This window comes from Danio aesculapii, chromosome 7 (genome assembly GCF_903798145.1).
Source record: "Danio aesculapii chromosome 7, fDanAes4.1, whole genome shotgun sequence".
NCBI classification, from domain to species: domain Eukaryota; kingdom Metazoa; phylum Chordata; class Actinopteri; order Cypriniformes; family Danionidae; genus Danio; species Danio aesculapii.
In genome coordinates, this window is record NC_079441.1 from 1,208,139 (window position 1) to 1,229,207 (window position 21,069).

The 21,069-nt window shown below is 42.4% G+C and overlaps 1 protein-coding gene across 2 annotated transcripts in view; it reads right to left on the reverse strand.

Annotated features, from left to right (window-relative positions):
- The window catches only part of dctn1a (dynactin 1a), a 45,886-nt gene that overhangs the window by 8,546 nt on the left and 16,271 nt on the right, over window positions 1–21,069 (reverse strand). For both annotated transcript variants that reach the window (XM_056460853.1, XM_056460852.1), the window contains exons 5-22: window positions 18,629–18,784; window positions 18,303–18,500; window positions 15,928–16,132; window positions 15,640–15,718; window positions 15,286–15,550; window positions 14,816–15,007; window positions 14,337–14,453; window positions 13,433–13,585; window positions 12,991–13,151; window positions 12,692–12,860; window positions 10,898–10,966; window positions 10,452–10,664; window positions 6,957–7,118; window positions 6,746–6,877; window positions 5,960–6,085; window positions 3,073–3,215; window positions 2,798–2,961; window positions 1,997–2,127 (exon numbers count right to left, since the gene is read on the reverse strand). In XM_056460853.1, coding sequence (XP_056316828.1) covers window positions 1,997–2,127; window positions 2,798–2,961; window positions 3,073–3,215; window positions 5,960–6,085; window positions 6,746–6,877; window positions 6,957–7,118; window positions 10,452–10,664; window positions 10,898–10,966; window positions 12,692–12,860; window positions 12,991–13,151; window positions 13,433–13,585; window positions 14,337–14,453; window positions 14,816–15,007; window positions 15,286–15,550; window positions 15,640–15,718; window positions 15,928–16,132; window positions 18,303–18,500; window positions 18,629–18,784 — 2,835 coding nt within the window. The remainder of the gene's footprint in view (window positions 1–1,996; window positions 2,128–2,797; window positions 2,962–3,072; window positions 3,216–5,959; window positions 6,086–6,745; window positions 6,878–6,956; window positions 7,119–10,451; window positions 10,665–10,897; window positions 10,967–12,691; window positions 12,861–12,990; window positions 13,152–13,432; window positions 13,586–14,336; window positions 14,454–14,815; window positions 15,008–15,285; window positions 15,551–15,639; window positions 15,719–15,927; window positions 16,133–18,302; window positions 18,501–18,628; window positions 18,785–21,069) is intronic.

The following is a 21,069-nucleotide window of genomic DNA, read 5'->3' on the forward strand; positions in this document are numbered from 1 at the left end:
TGCCATATTGGTCAGGGCACCCAGGACAAAGGTCATTCAACCGCACTAGTCAAGACTAACGCTAATCTGAAGATGCTGGACTTTGGCGCTGTGTAGGGGTGTAGTAATGAGCAAACAAAGATGTCGTCACAAGAAGATGAGGTTTATGATTCTCTGTAAACCAATAATGTCCAGGTGCACGTCTTGTCCCAACCTATTTGGTAGTGTTCTATAGTGATGTTGTCCTTTGTGAAGGCAGGGTATATGCAGGAATCCTAAAGGTAATCTCAATCCCTTTTTAAGCCTTTAAAAGACCTTCTGAGAATATTGGAACCTCATCTCCACTTCAAGTTCTGATCAGTATCAAACCTTTAACTTAATAAACAGTTGTAGTTAAATAAATGAATGGAGCACAACTGTGCAACAGAACTCAGATAAGCTCAGAAGAACCAAACCTTGAAAGAATAAAGGCTCCAGCCACTGTTTAAACTCGTCTTTCTCCAACCAGGAGTATACAAACAGATTTCCCCATTTTGCCGTCTGTTTCGCTCTATGTCAGGGCTATTCAATTAGTTTGTCATGGGGGCCAGTTCATGAAAAGCATCCCAAATGAGGGGTCGGAGAGATATGACTTGCACTATGAGTGATGACACAACAGCAATATAAGAGCCCATATGTTGTATTTTTGCTCCTTAAGACGCCTACGTAGTCTTTTTCTACATAAAAAATATTAATATGTTGTATTTTGAAACTACATAACATCACTGCATTGTACAATAGACTTCATTTACAAACATGCAATTGTTGTATCTCAAAGCAGAACAAAAGCAGTGCATTGCTGGTGTAGGCTAATCATTAGGGTAATCATTTGTAATAATTCGTCTAGCATATCTTTTGTTTACGTTGCACTGAAAGCCACGCACAACTCTTACCACTACGCCTTGAGATGTTTTCTACTCGGTGCACACGCATATTGGCATATATTCTAATATCGGAAGAAGCAAACTTGCGGGCGGAAAAGACGCGATATGTGATATAAGCTCGGAACTTTAAACTAGCGCACAGATGGCATAACTTTGAGCATAACTTTGGCATAACTTTGTTTTGTGCGACAGAAATGCGACATTGAGAGGCATTTACGATTAAGTATCCAAATGTTTCCAGCTGCTCGCGCCACTCACTCACTTAATGTCAGGTGATTCACGCTCTGCGCAGCCTTCAACTGCAGCTTGTGCTGTATTGAAAAGACGGTCTTCATAACTATAGTGGCTGTTTTTCGACTGAACTAAATGTATTTTTGATGTTTGGTCACACTATTCGGAGGGCTGGAACGAATTGCCTCAGGGGCCGCCAATTGAATAGCCCTGCTCTATGTGTTCGCTAGCATTACCTCACCTTCCTGCGTTTGTCGCAAATGACTTGACATCACCAATCGAGGAAAATAAATATATTTATGCTGTTTTGGAGTCAAACACTTTGGACAACGCTTGAAGAAAATGTAAGACCTCGTAAAAACAGGATTAAGACCTTCATTTTCTCGTAATTGATTTATTAACTTTTAATACTTTTCAAGACCCCACAGACACCCTGAAAGCTACCCAATAAGTGGCATGGTTAGCCTTTTAGGTACCTTTGACATTAGAAATGGACATAGATTCATGCCATACCACTTGGTCTTGTTTTTTTCTAACTGCATAAATTGGTACTCAACATTTAGTTTGCATTTACTCTGCAGCAGCAGCTGTTCTGAAAAAGTTATTTAAATAGGGACATAAGAGAATCAGGTTTTCTGTTGATTAAAAGCAAATACAAACATATTACGACACATATGGAATATCAGAAAAATGCTGACAATATCAAGATATCTTTTTTTTTCCTATATCGGCCAGTCCTACACATACTATATACAAATGATTTTATTTTGTGCTTATAAAACTTATAAAGCTCATATATATATATTTAAATATTCACACACACACACACAAACACACACACACACACACACACACACACACACCTTCAGTCTGTAGTTTTCGCTCTTGAGTTGCTTGATGGCGATGCGCTGGACATCGATCTGCTGCTTCAGGAGAGGAGAATCAACCACCTGAACCACACCTGAGACACCTGCTGGAGCTGACAGCATCCCTCCTACACACAGACACACACACAGACACACACACAGAGGATGAAGAACACACACTGCCCAAACAGTAGATACATTCCTTCATAAAAACATGTGTCCGTGACTGTGTGTGTTTCGTAAAATGTGTGTGTGTGTGTTTGTGTTTTTGTATGATTATATGTTTTTGAGTGTCTGTGTGTGTATGCATTTATCTGTGTATGAGTGTCTGCACATGCGCATGTATGTAAATGTGTGTGTTTTTGTGTGCATTAGTATGAGTGTCTGTGTGCATGTATATACCCGTGTATGTGCGTGTCAGTCTAGGTGTATATGTAAATGTGTGTGTGTTTGTTTTTGAGTGAGTGTGTGTCTGTCTGTGTGTGTGTATGTGCAAATGCATGTGTGTGTAATGTAAATGTGTTTGTGTGTAAATGTGTATTGGTTTTGTGCAAGTTTGTGCCTGTGTGAGTGTATATGCATGCAAATGTGTGTGTAAATGTGTTTGTGTGTGTGTGTCTGTGATTGTGTGTGTAAATGTTTGTATGTAAATGTAAGTGTAAATGTGTGAATGCAAATGTGTGTGTAAATGTGTTTGTGTGTGTGTGTGTGTGATTATATATGTGAATGTAAATGTTTGCATGTAAATGTGTGTAAGTGTAAATGTGTGAATGCAAATGTGTGTGTGTGTGTGTGTACCAGCAGCATTCCCGGTGACAATAGATGCAATTCCAGATGCTGGTTGCCCCCGAAGACCTTCGGTGGCTCGTGATTGGCTGCTGATCCTCTGCTTAAGCTCCGCCTTCTCGGACTCCAGCTGGTCGATATCAGCCTGTAGCGCATCCATGGTCTCCTCGAACTCTCTGCACGCACACACACACACACACACACACACACACACACACACACACACACACACGCTCAGCACACAGCTCCACACACTGGTTTAAAGCTTGATCAGCTGAATCTCCTACTTCTCCTTCTTCTTCAGTGTGTTCAGAGCTTCGTCTAGTTTGGTCTGGATCTTCTCCACCCGCTCGTCTGCATCTTTGGTCGACGTGTCCAGCTTTTTCTCCAACAAACTCAGACGAACGTTTGCCTCGCTCAGCTCCTCGCCCTGAAGATCAGATTGAGAAAGCCCATTTTACTCACAATACTCCACTGAAAATAACAAATGAATCAGTTTCAGAACGAATCATTTGAGTCAAGTTCACTTGCTCCATTTCAAAATGAATCGTTAGAATGAATGAATCAATGACAAATATATTAGTGCTGTGCAACGATTAATATTAATCCTAACTAATCGTATTTAAAATAATAGTTAGTTTAGACATAATATATATGTGTGTATTTTACTTATTTATTATGTATATCTGATACACACATATAGAAAAGTAAATTACAAAATTTAGCTAGATAGATATTTAAATTAAATATAATTTGTGTCATATTCGTATATATTTTATATCTAAATATAAATAAACATTGTGTATTTATATATACATAAATATACACAGAACACACACTTCAATAATATTAAAACTAACTTTTATTTTGGATTTGATTGATATTTATATAAGAGTTCTGTCTGGTTTATATTGATGGAAGTCAATTTTAGACACAATATTGTGTTATTTTTGAGTACGGCGAATGAAAATAACACCATTTGTGCGTCTCAGTGCAACACTTCCTGAATGAATCAGCTTCTGAATGAATCATTTGAGTCAAATGATTCAATTAAACAGTCCTAAAGACAGTCAGGGGCTGTTTCTCAATTCCAATAACGCAGAGAACGGACTTGCGTTCTTTTGGAGACCGGTCCTGCCAGGTGTCTTCAGAAGAACGAACTCGGGAGACCACGAGAACAGAGAACGCGTGGTTTGAGAAATGAGATGCATCACATGACCTTCACACATTTTAAATATAAAATGATTTAAACATTACAGCATTCACACAATGATTTATTGTTTTTCCCCTTTTCAGTATATATACTCTGCATAAAGCCTTTACAAATATATGTTGCACAATGTCAATAAATCAGATTTTAATACAAATGTCTTAATGTGCTTATTTCTTTATTAAGATGTTCATTATGAATGTTTACTTTCACCGTCTCCCTTAGGGAAACTCCTGAGGTAAATAAGTGATGTCTCTCAACTTTAATAATAAACCTATATAAAATGCTGCGCTTTCCACCTCTAGTCGCAATGACTTCTGGGACTTCTAGAGTGAGTTCGGTCCTCAAGTCTTGCGGTCTTGAGTATTGGAACTGAACTTTGGCAGCTGATGATGATGTTACACGAGAACACGAGGACGCAAGATCGCTGAAGATCGCATATTGAGAAACAGCCCTGACTTAATTTCAAAATTAATCCTTTTAATGATTGAATAAATGCACTCACAAGCCACTTTATTAGGTACACCTGTCCAACTGCTCGTTAATGCAAATTTCTAATCAGCCAATCACATGGCAGCAGCTCAATGCATTTAGGCATGTAGACATGGTCAAGCCGATCTGCTGCAGGTCAAAGTGAGCATCAGAATGGGGAAGAAAGGGGATTTAAGAGACTATGAACGTGGCATGGTTGTTGGTGCCAGACGGGCTGCTCTGAGTATTTCAGAAACTGCTGATCTACTGGGATTTTCACGCACAACCATCTCTAGGGTTTACAGAGAATGGTCCGACAAAGAGGAAATATCCAGTGAGCGGCAGTTCTGTGGGCGCAAATGCCTTGTTGATGCCAGAGGTCAGAGGAGAATGGCCAGACTGGTTCCAGCTGATAGAAAGGCAACAGTAACTCAAATAAGCACTCGTTACAACCGAGGTCTGCAGAAGAGCATCTCTGAACACACAACACGTCCAACCTTGAGGTGGATGGGCTACAGCAGCAGAAGACCACACCGGGTGCCGCTCCTGTCAGCTAAGAACAGGAAACTGAGGCTACAATTCACACAGGCTCACCAAAACTGGACAATAGAAGATTGGAGAAACGTTGCCTGGTCTGATGAGTCTCCATTTCTGCTGACACATTCGGATGCTCGACTCAGAATTTGGCATCAACAACATGAAAGCATGGATCCATCCTGCCTTGTATCAGCGGTTCAGGATGCTGGTGGTGGTGTAATGGTGTGGGGGAGATTTTCTTTGGGTCCATTAGTACCAATTGAGCATGGTGTCAACGCCACAGCCTACCTGAGTATTGTTGCTGACCATGTTCATCCCTTTATGAGCACAGTGTCTCCATCTTCTGATGGCTACTTCCAGCAGGATAACGCACCATGTCATAAAGCACCAATCATCTCAGACTGGTTTCTTGAACATGACAATGAGTTCACTGTACTCAAATGGCCTCCACAGTCACCAGAGCTCAATCCAATAGAGTACCTTTGGGATGTGGTGGAACGGGAGATTGGCATCATGGATGTGCAGTCGACAAATCTGCAGCAACTGTGTGATCCTATCATGTCAATATGGAGCAAAATCTCTGAGGAATATTTCCAGTAGCTTGTTGAATCTGACACCAAGGATTAAGGCAGATCTGAAGGCAAAAGAAGTCCGACCCAGCACTAGTGAGGTGTACCTAATAAAGTGGCCACTGAGTGTGTTTATAAATGTGTGTCTGTGTGATTGACAACTTTTATAGTTAACACTAGTGCTGTTTAACGATTAAACATGAATAATGGCACACAAAATAAGCTTGTATTTAAATAATATCCGTGTGTGTGTGTGTGTGTGTGTGTGTGTGTGTGTGTGTGTGTACTGTGTATATTTATTATGTTTCTACAAATGCACATGTTCGTTCATTGTTGTGTTGTGTATTTAGTGTTGTGTATAGTGCGTGTTGGTGTGTGTTTTGTGACCTTTATCTTGAGGGACTTCTTCAGCTCCTTGATGACGGTCTCTCGATCCTCCAGTTTGTTTCCCAGACCCTCAGCGTCGGTCATCTCCGCTCGCACCGCAGCCGCACGCGTCTCCACTGGAGGAGGCTGAACACACACACGCACACACACACGCACACACAGTATCATATGAGTGTGTATGTGTGTGTATATGTGTTGAATGAGTAAGTGAGTGTTTGAGTGTGTATATGTGTGTCAGAGTGAGAGTGTGTGAGTGTGTTTGTGTATGAGCAAGTTTAATAAGCGAGTTTGTGTGTATCTGTGCATGTTTGAGAGTGAGCTTGAGAGTGTGTGTGTGTGTGTGTGTGCATATGAGAGTTTATGCGTAAGATGTTTATTTTGTAAGAGGAAGTGTGTATATGTAAGTGTGTGCGTGAGTGTATGCATGTATGTGAGAAAGTGCATGCGAGTGTGTGTGTCTACGTTAGTGTGTATGTGTGATTGTGAGTCTGTACGTGTGTATTTGTTTGTGTGTGTGTGTGTGTGTGAGAGAGAGAGTGTGTAATTGAATGTCTGTGTGAGTGTTTATGTATGTACTTGTATGAATGTATGTGTGTGTGTGTGTGTGTGTGTGTGTGTGTGTGTGTGTGTGTGTGTGTGTGTGTGTGTGTGTGTGTCTGAGAGAGTGTATACGTATTGGTGTGTGGGTGTATGCGAGTGTGTATACGTGTATTTGTGTGTGCGGGAGTGTGTGTTTATGTATGCATTTATGCGTGTGTATATGTGAGTGTGTGTGTGTGTGTATACCGGGCGCTGTGGTCTCTCCGAGTCGTACTCTCCCTCCTGCATGGCGGTGGCCATCTTGTTCATGGTGGCGATGACGGCGCTGCAGGCCTGACGCAGACACTCGTAAGGGTTCAGTCCCTGCGCGCCGTACACCTGCATCACACACAGGTGCGGTCAGTGGCTGCGGTCCCCCAGATGGAGTGCGTGTTGTGTTATAGTGTGTGTGTTGTACCTGCTCCACTGCTTTAAAGGCCACGTCCTCGATCTTCACAGCGCTCAGTCCCTCCTGCTCCTGCAGCGGCGCCATCATCTGAGCTCCGGCCGCAGACACCTCCTGTAGCACCGCCACCACACGCGCCATCTGCTTCCTGCTGTCCGCCAGCGCCTCGCTCACCTGCACACACACACATACATACATACATACCAGCGACAGGTAAGGAATAACTGAACATGTGTCATTGAGTTATTAGGTAATAACACACACTGGAGCTGACAGCATGGCTGAGCACTGCATCACACACTCCACTATACTCAATCAGGGTATATGCAGGAATCCTAAAGGTAATCTCAATACCTTTAAGACTTATTAAAGACCTTCTCAGAATATTTGAAGACCTCATCGCCACTTCAAGTTCTGATCAATATCAAAGCTTTACTTTATAAGCAGTTGTAGTGTCGGCGCCAGTGGTGTAGTGGTTAGTGCGTCGACACATGCACTTCAGTGCTCACGGCGACCAGAGTTCGATTCCGCCTCGCGGTCCTATGCCGATCCTTCCCTTCTCTCTGCTCCCCACGCTTTCCTGTCAGTTCTCTCTACTTTCCTTTCCAATGAATAATAAAAAATTATTCTAAAAATAAATAAACAGTTGTAGTAAATAAATGAATGGAGCACAACTGTGTAACAGAACTCAGATAAGCTCAGAAGAAACAAACCGTGAGAGAATAAATTACGCGGTTGTTTTCAGCCACTGTTTAAACTCGTCTTTCTCCAACCAGGGAGTACACAAACTTACATTTTCCCAGTTTGCCGTCTGATATTTGCTCTATGGCTTCACTGCAGCGTCACATCACCTTCTCCCGTCGCAAATTATGAGACATGACTAGGGCCAGACGGAATCTGCAGACGTTTCTTGCTATTTCTGCTGAGTATTTTGGTAAAAATCTGCTGATTTCTGCTGAATTATTTTGGGAGTCTCATAACTAAAACCTTAATATATGAAATAAAAAATTATCTCTTTTAAACTTTTATTTAATGTTTACAATGCTAATGCAATTAGATCCACTTTATTTGGTAAACAAAGCAAATCTCTCATATAATATCTCTACTAAAAGACAGAAAATATTACTGTACACACTGCACTGTACATAAATCAGATCAACATTTTCATATTAGTCAATAATATTACTGTAATTAATATAAAAACTGAATAAATATAGATTTACACACATTTACTCCAGTAAATAATCAATGATGGGCTAAACATCTGCAGAATTCTGCGTGCACAGATTCTGTGTGGGCCTAGTCATCACCCATATAGAGGAGCTTGGCTGGACATGCCCCGGCCCGAACCAATCACGTGGCTCGAGCATGCTGTTGTTAATATTAGGAGGAAACTAAAGGTGCGTCTCAAATCACATACTTATGCACTATTCTACGCACTTTTGTAGTATAAATAGTTTAAGTAGTGCATTCACACTGAAAACTCTAACAATAATAAGTGCACTCTAATTACCCGGATGATGCACTCATTCAGCCGTTAAAATGAAGTGTGTAATGATGGACACTTCACACACTCAGCGCCCGCTGCTTTGCTCACACAGCTGAAGGGGCGGAGCTTTCAGGCGCACATGATGGATAAATATTTATTTTAGATTGTAAAGGTAAAAGTCTCCTACGAGAGTGATTATAGCGCCTCCTGATGGTGAATGTGGTTATACTCATGCAGGTAGTTTTGATTTCCACTTAGTAAAAAAACATCAGTTTCAGTTGGGATGACACTACATACATATATTATGCTGTTGAGTGTGTAAGTGCATAAGTACATAGTGCATAAGTGCATAAGTGCATAGTGTGCCATTTGGGATGCAGCTTAAATATATTTAAGCTTTCGCGGAGTCAAACACTTTAGACAACGCTTGAACTAAATTTGAAACCTCGCAAAACACTATTAAGATTTTTTCATACCTTTTAAAGGCCTTAATGTTCTTATAATGTTTATAAACTTTTAATACTTTAAGACCCCGCGGACACCCTGTCATATGATGATGACCTAATGATGAACACTCAATATTACAGAAGAAAGAACTGAGCTTAGAACGATAAGCACACACACACACACACACACACACACACACACACACACACACACACACACACACACACGATTATCACAACTCTTTCATTATTAAAGTGACATTATGTTTTAAAGTGACCCGCACACACACACACACACCACTGCTCACACATATGAACAAACACACACACACACACACACACACACACACACACAACCATCACAACTCTTTCATTATTAAAGTGACATTACGTTTTAAAGTGACCCACGCACACACACACACACACCTGCTCACACATATGAACAAACACACGCGATGGGTGGCTTCTTGGTGAGTGATGTATTTAAAGATATTATTCCAGCGACGTTTTTTACATTTATTTGATTTTATTGAGCGTAATTATTTAACTGCATATCAGGAGACAGTGGTTATTCATTGAAGATGTGGCTGTTAATCCCCCTCAACAACCCACAAACTGACCAAGAGTGCAGAAACGATGCCCACTCTCGCACTCAGTCAGTTGTAGAGCGGGCGATTGGGCAGCTGAAATGCTGGTGACGCTGCCTTGATAAGAGCGGAGCGGTGTTGCTACACCACCCTAACAAAGTGTTCCTCTAATACACATGTGTCTCCCACAGATGCGGATACTACTCCAGACAGTAAAGTGTCGCCCACAATTGAAGCAACTCTCTCCTCTAAGGATGTTATTTAGCATCCTCTGTTCAGTCCACACTTTGACGGTGCGCCGATGTTCACCTCTTAACCTGCACCTTTACATCAGACCATTTCTTTTTTAATTCACTCAGTGCGATGTTCAAACCCTAACCGCGTCAGCTAAACTCTCACACTCTAATTTTCTTTTGTTATTAATTCCGGAGGACAAACTTGCAGATAACACCGTTTATCTCCGGTCTACCTCTGATAGGAGCACCTCCAGTTCACATTCTGTGAAGTTTCTCTTCTAGCTTGCTTTTTCGTTTGGTTTTGCCAAAGTATGCTCATTACCATATTCATTAGGGGGAGGAGTCAGGGAGGGGTTTTGCGCTCATGCATGTGCGCTCAGTTTCACGTTAAGTCAGATGTACAAAGAGAATATGTGTGGGATTCAGCGTACGCAGTGTTTAATACATCTGAATCTTTTACTGCGTACACACATTTACAGCTTTGTCCGTACGCAATGTTTTAGTGTCAATTCAACGCAAGTCTTCGTACAGGAGGTCCCTGATGTTCTACACTGTGCTCATCCTGCTGGTTCATCCATTCAAACACATTTTCATCATCACATGATCCCTTATAACAACATCACGTGACTTTATTAATGAACATACTGTGATTAGTCCAGTAAAAGTGTTTCCATTACAGCTTATGTGCATCTTTTCTTATCAAATAAAAATGTGTGTGTGTGAGTGTGTGTGTTTGCGTGTGTACGCACCTGCTCAGAGAAGCGCAGTGCTGCAGGTATTCCTGGAGCATCCGTTCCCGGCATCCTCCTGCGGATCTTCTTGCAGAACTGACGGATGTCTCCACAGGAAGTGTCCAGGTCCTTCAGCAGCACACAGAGCTCCGCCCCTTCCTGTCCCGCCTGCAGGAACGCTCGCAGACGGCCGACCTCTGACCCCATACAGTCCAGAGCACTCTGGGTAAACTACAGGCCACAGAGAACTGAACTCAACACTGGTGTCTGACAGACGACTCACTGATTCAACTGAAGATCAAGACACATATCTCCATACTGGACTGAACATACGATAGTGTTTAGTTCACTGTGATAACCATAGAATATCATTTAATTATATATATATATATATACACACACACATACACACACACACACACACACACATACATATATTAATTTGACAATATATAATGCTGTACCTTGATGTGGTCGGCCAGCTGGACAGTGCAGTCCTCAGTCTGATCACACAGATGTACGCTGTACAGATGCTGAAACACACACACACACACACGCACACACATTAATGCATATTATATTTGTGCGTGTATTTACCCATATGTATATATACAATGTGTGTGTGCGTGTGTGTGTGTGTGTGTGTGCGTGTGTGTGTGAGAGAGTGTATATACGTGTTTGTATATAAGTGTACAGTATGTTTGTATGTACTGTGTGTGTACACTGTGAATGAGTGTGTGTAAATGAGTGTTTATGTACAGTGTGTGTGTGTGTATATGATTGTATATGTACAGTGTGTGTGTGTATATGAGAAGTGTGTGTGTGTGTGTGTGTTAATGAGTGCATATGTACAGTGTGTGTGTATAAGAGTGTATATACAGTGTGTGTGTGTATAAGAATGTTTATACAGTGTGTGTGTGTATATGAGTGTATATGCACAGTGTGTGTGTATATGAGTGTATATGTACAGTGTGTGTATGTGTGTGTGTGTGTGTGTGTATATAAGAGTGTATATACAGTGTGTGTGTTAATAAGTGCATTTGTAGAGTGTGTATATGAGTGTATATGCACAGTGTGTGTGTGTGAGAGTGTATATGTACAGTGTGTGTGTGTATATATATAAGAGTGTATATATAGTGTGTGTGTGTATATGAGTGTATATACAGTGTGTGTGTTAATGAGTGCATATGTACAGTGTGTGTGTGTGTATATGAGTGTATATGTACAGTCAGTGTGTGTGTCTGTGTGTGTGAGTGTATATGTACAGTGTGTGTGTGTGTATAAAAGTGTATATACAGTGTGTGTGTGTGTATGAGTGTATATGTACAGTGTGTGTGTATAAGAGTGTATATACAGTGTGTGTGTGTGTGTTTGTGTGTATATATGTACAGTGTGTGTGTATAAGTGTATATACAGCGTGTGTGTATATGAGTGTATATGTACAGTGTGTGTGTATAAGAGTGTATATACAGTGTGTGTGTGTGTGTGTGTGTGTGTGTATATGAGTGTATATGTACAGTGTGTGTGTGTATAAAAGTGTATATACAGCGTGTGTGTGTATATGAGTGTATATGTACTGTGTGTGTGTGTGCGTGTGTGTGTGTGTGTGTGTGTGTATATATGAGTGTATATGTACAGTGTGTGTATATGAGTGTATATGAACAGTGTGTGTGTATATGAGTGTATATGTACAGTGTGTGTGTTAATGAGTGCATATGTACAGCGTGTGCGTGTATATGATTGTATATGTACAGTGTGTGTGTATATGAGTGTATATGTACAGTGTGTGTGTTAATGAGTGCATATGTACAGCGTGTGCGTGTATATGAGTGTATATGTACAGTGTGTGTGTTAATGAGTGCATATGTACAGCGTGTGCGTGTATATGAGTGTATATGTACAGTGTGTGTGTTAATGAGTGCATATGTACAGCGTGTGCGTGTATATGATTGTATATGTACAGTGTGTGTGTATATGAGTGTATATGTACAGTGTGTGTGTTAATGAGTGCATATGTACAGCGTGTGCGTGTATATGAGTGTATATGTACAGTGTGTGTGTTAATGAGTGCATATGTACAGCGTGTGCGTGTATATGATTGTATATGTACAGTGTGTGTGTATATGAGCAGCGTGTGTGTGTTAATGAGTGCATATGTACAGCGTGTGTGTGTATATGATTGTATATGTACAGTGTGTGTATATGAGTGTATATGTACAGTGTGTGTATATGAGTGTATATATACGGTGTGTTTGTACCTGGTAGTATTTGATGGCTTTAGTGAGCGGCTCCACCTGCACCGTCTCGTCCAGCTGGTCTTTGTGCAGCAGGTCGATCAGGAAGTCCAGCGAGCGCTCGTGAACACACATCTCAGAGTATAGCGTGCCCATACGCTTATACACGTCCACTGCACACACACTCAGAGCCCTGCGCACAAAACATACTGTCAATACACAACACACACACTCAGAGCTCTGCGCAGAAAACACACTGTGAACACATCTCAGGTATGATGATGATGATGATGATGATGAAGAAGATGCTGACAGACACGTACAGCTCATATTTATGCAGAGTGGCCTGCAGGAGCGTCAGAGAATACACCAGTCCTGAAGCGAAGCTCAGCTGTTCTCCAGCAGCTCCTCGCAGTCCAGCTCTCTCCAGCGAACCACCGTTCAGATCAAACTTCTCCTGCGCCTGTTTACTGATCAGCTCCGCCTGCCAACATCAGCACATTGAAGTCATTCATTAACCATCTGCTCTTACCATTCAACTAACAAGAGCTTTTAATCAAGTGGTACTGTTGTATTTTTATAGATATGGTTCTGTTACGATCAAGTTATTTCAGTTATAGCTTTAACTAACATCAACTAACAGGACTTTTTTAGTAGCCAGTTCTGTTACGATGAGATAAATCCAGTCCTGGTCTCTGTGAACAGTAACCACAGTCAGATTGAGTGTTGGCAACTCTTCTAGTGTGTTTAAGAATAAAGCGTGACCTTGCAGATGAGTCTGGGGATGAGCAGCAGCACCAGGATGCAGTCGTGATCTCCGCCGTGCCGCAGGAAGGACTCTGGCATGAAGGAGGTCAGCAGAGACACCTGACGGTTCGCCTGGCTCACCTCCATCTTACGTAGCTCCATCTCTATGGCCTGCACACACACACACACACATTTGCACAAATGTTGAGTCCAAAATCCTACACTGTTAACTTATGCACTTATACACTATGCGCTCATACACTTGTGCTTATACACTATAGGCTTATACACTATGAACTATGCATTTATGCGCTTTAGTACTATGTGCTTATGCAATATTCACTAATGCAATATAGACTTATGCACTACGCACTTATGCACTATACACTATATAGTTATGCACTTATACACTACACTTACAGTATGCACTATACACTAAACTTATGCACTATACACTCTTATACACTATGCACATATACACTTATGTTCTTATACACTATGCACATATACACTTATGTTCTTATACACTATGCACATATACACTTATGTTCTTATACACTATGCACATATGCATTATACACTTATATACTATGCACTCATGCATTATAGACTTATCCACTACACTTTTGGACAATAGCCTTTACACTATACACTTATGCACTATACATTTACACACTATACATTTTTGCACTATATACTTACGCAGTATTCACTTATACACTATACAGTTATGCACTTATATACACATAAACACTTACACAGTATCCGCTTATGCACTTATACACTCGCCCACGTAGTGTAGAGTTTAGTGTCGTCCCAAATGGAACACTGCCATTTTATTTTACTAGAGGTTTTGTTTCCTATGACATTTAATGGTTGTCAATTAGGGAAATAAACACCAAACTACCAAGTCTCACTTTACCTTAGCATAGGCTTTGGTCTCCGCAAACTTGATCTTGAAGTCGAAGAGTTCTGCCGCCGGCTGCTGGAGCTGCTCAGCAGAGCTGCTCTGCTGATTGGTCAGCTCGCGGTTCACTTCCTGCTCACACACACACACAAACAACATATATAATATAATTTCTTGTGTGTTACACTTTGCCACTGGTTATTACTGATGCTATTTTGATTAGTTAATTTGGATAAATGTGATGGTATTTGTGTTATGCATAAAAACTAAACCACATAAAATAAACAGAGGTTCATTGCTGAACGCCGTCACTGCATTATCACGGTGTCATATTTTGCCTGTGTGTTAATAAATGGTGTTTCCTGAGTTGTCCTTCTGCTTGTACTTAACTGAAGATTAAATCATGTTGGCCACAAGGCTCAGTGCTAAGGCCATTGCTTTTTAACGAATGAGAAATATGTTTGTTTTGGTGTGTGTGTGTGTGTGTGTGAGACCTGTAGGTGTGTGGTGAGCTCTCTGTATTTGTTGATGGTCTGCTGGTAATCCGCCAGTGTCTCCTGTGCCGCCTCCACCCTCTTCTGCGCCTCTCGAACCCGTGCTCCGGCCAGATCCAGCTGTTCCCGCAGCTCCAGCTCAGTCTCGCGCGCATTCTCCTGCAACTCGTCGTTCATCTCGTTGATGGATTCCTGAGGGACATGAGGCAGTTATGGCAGGTGGTAGACTAATGTGAGGTGCATGCCAAATCACACACTTAAGCACAATCCTGCAGTATACATAGTGTAGGTCGTGCATTCACACTGACAGTTCAAGAATAAGCGCACTTTAAATATTCAGATGATGCACTTATCCTAGTGGTTAAGAGTGTCGACATATATTGTTAAGGTGTTCACTAAAATGACAATGAAAGCAAAGTGCAGATATGAAAAGGTGCTACAGTAGCGAATAGTAGAGCAGCTTTCCTCACCAGGTCACTGACGGTCTCTCGCAGCTCCCGCACTTTCTCCTCCAGGTCAAGATTTCTCTCCGTCAAGGTCTCCACCATCTCCTCTGCACCCAGAGCTGCGTCCACCTGCTCCTTCAGCTCATCGATGGTGTCCTCCGCCAGCTTCATCTCCTCCTGTAGTTTCTCTTTCTGTGAGCGCAGCGTCTCCAGCTCAGAGTTCTTCTTCTCCATCTGTTTCTGCAGCTTCACATGCTCCTGCTTCTCTGAGGAGGACAGATCCCTCATCCTGAACACACAAAATCCTCTTTAATGTTCTACTGAAGAAGTGTGTGTGTGTGTGTGTGTGTGAACTGTCCCTTTAAGTGTGTGTTTCACCTGACGAGAGCTTCTTTCAGACGTGCGTTCTGCTCCTCCAGCTGTTTGACATGATAGCTGGACGCTGCTCCATCTGAGCCTGAGTACACAGACACACACACACACACACAAGCAAAACACACAAAAACCCAAAGGTCAGTCAGTGTGCATCTGTGTATGTCTCTCTGTGTGTGTGTCCATGTGTCTGTGCAGGTGTGCATGTTTGTTTGTGTGTGTGTGTGTGTGTGTGTGTGTGTGTGTGTGTGTGTGTGTGTGTGTGTACACGCGTGTCTCTGTGTATGTGCTCACCCTTCTCCTCGATCTCATGTTTGAGTATCTCCATGTCCATGCTCAGCTCCTCCAGCTTCTCCTTCAGGCTGTCTGTCTCCTGCTGCAGGGACTCCGCTCGCTCCTCCGCCATCTCCTTGTCCAGTGTGGCCATCTCTATAGCGTCTGCAGTGTCCGCCATCTCCTCCATGTAGCGGTCTTTAGCCTCCAGAGCCTCGCGAGCCTCCTGCAAACACACACATGGTGCATTTAACACATTTTTGAACATGATATTAACTCCAGCCAAACCAAAATAAACAGAACTTTCTCCAGAAGAAATAATATTATAGGAAATAGTATAACAGCGTGCTTGTTCTGTTAAACGGCACTTGAGAAAGATTTAAAAATGAATAATGAAAATGAATTTTGACTTCAACCATCCAACCAACCAACACACCAACCCCACCCACCAACCAACCTATCAACCAACACTCCAACCAACCCACCAACCAACCCATCAAACAACCAACACACCAACACTCCAACCAACCCACCAACCCCACCCACCAACCAACCCACCAACCCCACCCACCAACCAACCCATCAAACCCACCCACCAACCAACCAACCAACCAACCAACCAACCAACCAACCAACCCACACAATCCACAACCAACCAACCAACCAACCACCAACCAACCAACACACCAACCCCTCCCACCAACCAACCCATCAACCAACACTCCAACCAACCCACCAACCAACCCATCAAACAACCAACACACCAACACTCCAACCAACCCACCAACCCCACCCACCAACCAACCCACCAACCCCACCCACCAACCAACCCATCAAACCCACCCACCCACCAACCAACCAACCAACCAACCAACCCACACAATCCACAAACCAACCAACCAACCAACCAACCAACCAACACACCAACCCCACCCACCAACCAACCCATCAACCAACACTCCAACCAACCCACCAACCAACCCCACCCACCAACCAACCCATCAAACAACCAACACACCAACCAACCCACCAACCCCACCCACCAACCAACCCACCAACCCCACCCACCAACCTACCCATCAAACCCACCCACCAACCAACCAACCAACCAACCAACCCACACAATCCACAAACCAACCAACCAACCAACCAACACACCAACCCACCAACCAACCCATCAAACCCACCCACCAACCAACCAACCAACCAACCCACACAATCCACAAACCAACCAACCAACCAACCAACCAACCAACACACCAACCAACCAACCAACCAACCCATCAAACCCACCCACCAACCAACCAACCCACACAATTCACAAACCAACCAACCAACCCACCTGGCCCACCAACCAACCACCCAACAACCAACCGTCAACCTGACCCACTAGACCAACCAACCCACCCACTCACAAACAAACCCACCCACTAAACCAAATTTACCACACAACCACCCAACCAATCCTACCAACCCACCCACCTCTCCAACCAACTCACCCAACCAATCCACCAACCAGCACACTAACCCACCCGACCAACCAACCAATCTACCCCACTCAATCAACCCACCCACACACCAACCAAACAACCCACCACCCAACCAATCCACCCAACTTACCCAACCAATCTACCAATCCACCCAACCCACCATCCAATGAACCCACCCACCACACAACCAACCAAACCACCCAACCCAACCAATCCACCACACAACCAACCACCAAACCCCCAACCAAACCACCCAACCCAACCCACCAACCAATCCATCCTACCCAACAACCAACTACCCAACAATCAATCCACCCAATCAACCCACCACCCAATGAAACCACCCATCAACCCAACCCACTAGACCAATTAACCCACCTACCCACCCGACCAACCAACCAATCCACCCAATAACAATCCCACCCACCAACCAATCCTACCTACCAACCAACCGACCCACCCACGCACCAACCAACAAATCCACCACCCATCAACCAACCCAAACCACCACACAACCAACTCACCCAACCAATCCACCAACCAGCCCACTAACCCACCTGACCAACCAACCAATCTGCCCAACACACTCAATCAAACAAACCCACCCACCAACCACACCCCAGTAAACCCCCGACCCAACTCACCAACCCATCCCATCTAACCAACAAACCAACCAACCCAACCAATCCCCCAAACTACCCACCCCACCAGTCCACCAACTTACCCAAACAATCCACCCAACCCACCAACTCACCCAACCAATTCAGCAACCCACCACCCAACCAACTAATGCTCATAGGCAGTTATGACTTTGTGTGGGCGTGTGTGTGTGTATGTGTGTGTGTGTGTGTGTGTGTGTGTGTGTGTGTGTGTGTGTGTGTGTGTGTGTGTGTGTGTGTGTAAGACCTTCTTGGCCTCCTTGAGCTGCTTCTGCAGGTCGTTCTGCTGCTCCTGCATCTTGCTCCTCCACTCCTGCAGCTGCTCCAGCTGGATCTTGTGTTTCTCCATCTCCTTCAGCTTGGCTTTATCCTCCGAGCGCTTCATACGCAGAGTCTCCAGCTTCTCCTCCAGATCCTTCAGCTGAGCGCGCAGACTCTCCTCCTCCTGCAGGAGCACACACACATTACACATATTACACTTTACACACAAGTACACATGCACACTCACAGGAAAACAGAAAGCCTCAAAATGCACAGGGTGTGTGTGTGTGTGTGTGTGTGTGTGTTTCTGACCTTGCTGGGTGTGGCTGGAGCAGGAGCAGGAGCAGATGCAGTGCTGGGCTGCGGGACCACAGGAGCCGCCAGACTCATCTGAGTGGACGAGGAGGACTCGCTCTCCGCTAACACTGATTCAGACAGAGCCGACCCGCCGACTGAGGGACGACCCGTCTGTGGAGGAGAACACACAACATCACTAATACTGGCAAACATCCCACATTCCCCACCACAAAACCTCTGTTCAACACTGAAGAAGAGATTTTGAAGAATGCTGAAAACCTTGACTCCCATAATAGGAAGAGAGAGAGAGAGAGTGAGAGAGTTTTATTGCCATATCAGCTTCTCTGGTTATTTCATGGCAAAATCCAGAACAAATGTAGATTAAATAAACATCAGTTTACTATTAAACCAAAGTACAACAATAGGAAGAGCTCATCAGCAATAATGGGCTGAGAGAAAGAGGAAGACAAAGTCAGAGTGTGTGAGGGGTTTTTGGGCGCTTATGATTCAAGTCATCTATAGAAAACGCTAAATATAAGATGATTATTCTCAAAAGTGTGTGTGTGCGCATGTTTCTGTGTTTGTTTAGGTGTGTGTTTGTTTAGGTTTGTGTATACGTGTTTGTGTGTGTGCGCATGTTTGTGTGAGTGTGCATGCATTCGTGTTTGTTAAGGTGTTTGCTTGTAGGTGTGTGACTAAGTAAGAGAGTGTGAGGGTTCTTAATGATTTTTTATGATTAAAGTCACTTATGGAAATACAAATATTAATCTCAACTTAACCTGAAGATCTTATCCTGTAAATCTGGTGTCGCTATCATCATCATCATCATCATCATCATCATCATCACACTCACTGCATATGAACTGCACGCTTTGTTTTTTGGAAAATGAGTGACAGACTCCCTAATCCCATCACTAAATCAATCATTTCTTATAAACAATATATATCACACACCCCGTACACCACAAGTGATCACTGGAAAACTCACAGAAGTCCTAAATAAGTGTACTGAAGGGCTGCACGGTACTGGAAAAATCTGATATTGCGATGTTTTATTTTGCTGTGATAAATATATATTAATAAATAGCACTATTTGGCGGTTTTACAACGAGTCTAACAGTAATCAGGTACAAAAATGGAATAATCACAATGTAAAAAAGTGTTTCTTCCTTTGCTTTGTTCTGTTTCTACTCCAAATATTCTGAGATCGAGTAATAATATTCTTTTGTTTTCACCTTAAGGAATTAATTTCCTTAAAACAAGCTCAATCATCTGCCAGTGTGTAGTAAAATACTCTTATTTTCACTTAGAAATTTGGACTAGAACAAGACAAAATATAAATAAATATAAAAGAAAACCGTACTGTTGCATAAATCGTATCAATTCTGTATAAGTAATTATATCAAATAAATCAGTAAGACTTTATTTTGATGGTTCCAAATGCACGTTTTGTTGACTAAAAGTTGCATTGCTACATGCCAATGACATCAAGTCAGTATTAGTAGACTTAGTATTAGACTAGCTCCTTCAACAGACATTTAACTGACTTTAACCTCATATGGGCTTGAGTGTCCACATACATGGACAGCACATTTGAGCTCTTAAGTGGCTGTTTAAAATACATTGAATGTTAAATATTTTGTTACAGACATACAGTGTCATCCTGCAACTGTTTCAAGGCATATTAAATGACCCAGATGCTATTTTTAACTGTCCAAAAGGGGAAAAAAATTTTGTTTTTACTCTCTGATAGTTTAAAAAGTGTCTATGTTAAATATGCATTAAAAACATTCAGGAAAAAGTGGAAATTCGGACCACGAGTCCACATATGGACGTCATTTTCCTCTAAAAGTACATCATATCAGAAGATGATACTTAGATTTTTATTCTAATTAAGTTCAATAAGCCCAAATAGCAAAGAGAAATAAAAAATGCATGTGAAAAAACACCCTGGGTCTTAAGAGGATAAGAAACTTTGCAAGTACATGTCAGCTTACACCAACCCCAACCTAACAGTCTACTTATAATCTAATGAGAATTAGTTGGCATGTAGATGCAATGCAACTTAAATTCAACAAAATGCATTAAAGGCACCATCAAAATAAAGTGATCCTGATAAATCTCCAAACTTGATCATTTTTTGTGCTGAAATGTTCTAAACTCTCTTGAAATGCTCAATTACAGGCCTCAAAAACACAATAGACTGTGTTCTGTGGCTCCTGGTCAACTATATTTCAGACTCAACATTGCAGATCTTGCGACGTGACTATTGCAGATGCACATTGTGATATCCATGCTGAAACCATATATCGTGCAGCCCTGGTCTACTATATAAAAAGTAAAGTTTCAGTGAAACATCATCTTGTTAAATTGTGAAAAACCACCTAAACCATTCTCTTTCATATCAATACACTGCACAAATGCTTTTCTTACTTAAGAGTTTCTGTCTTGTTTCT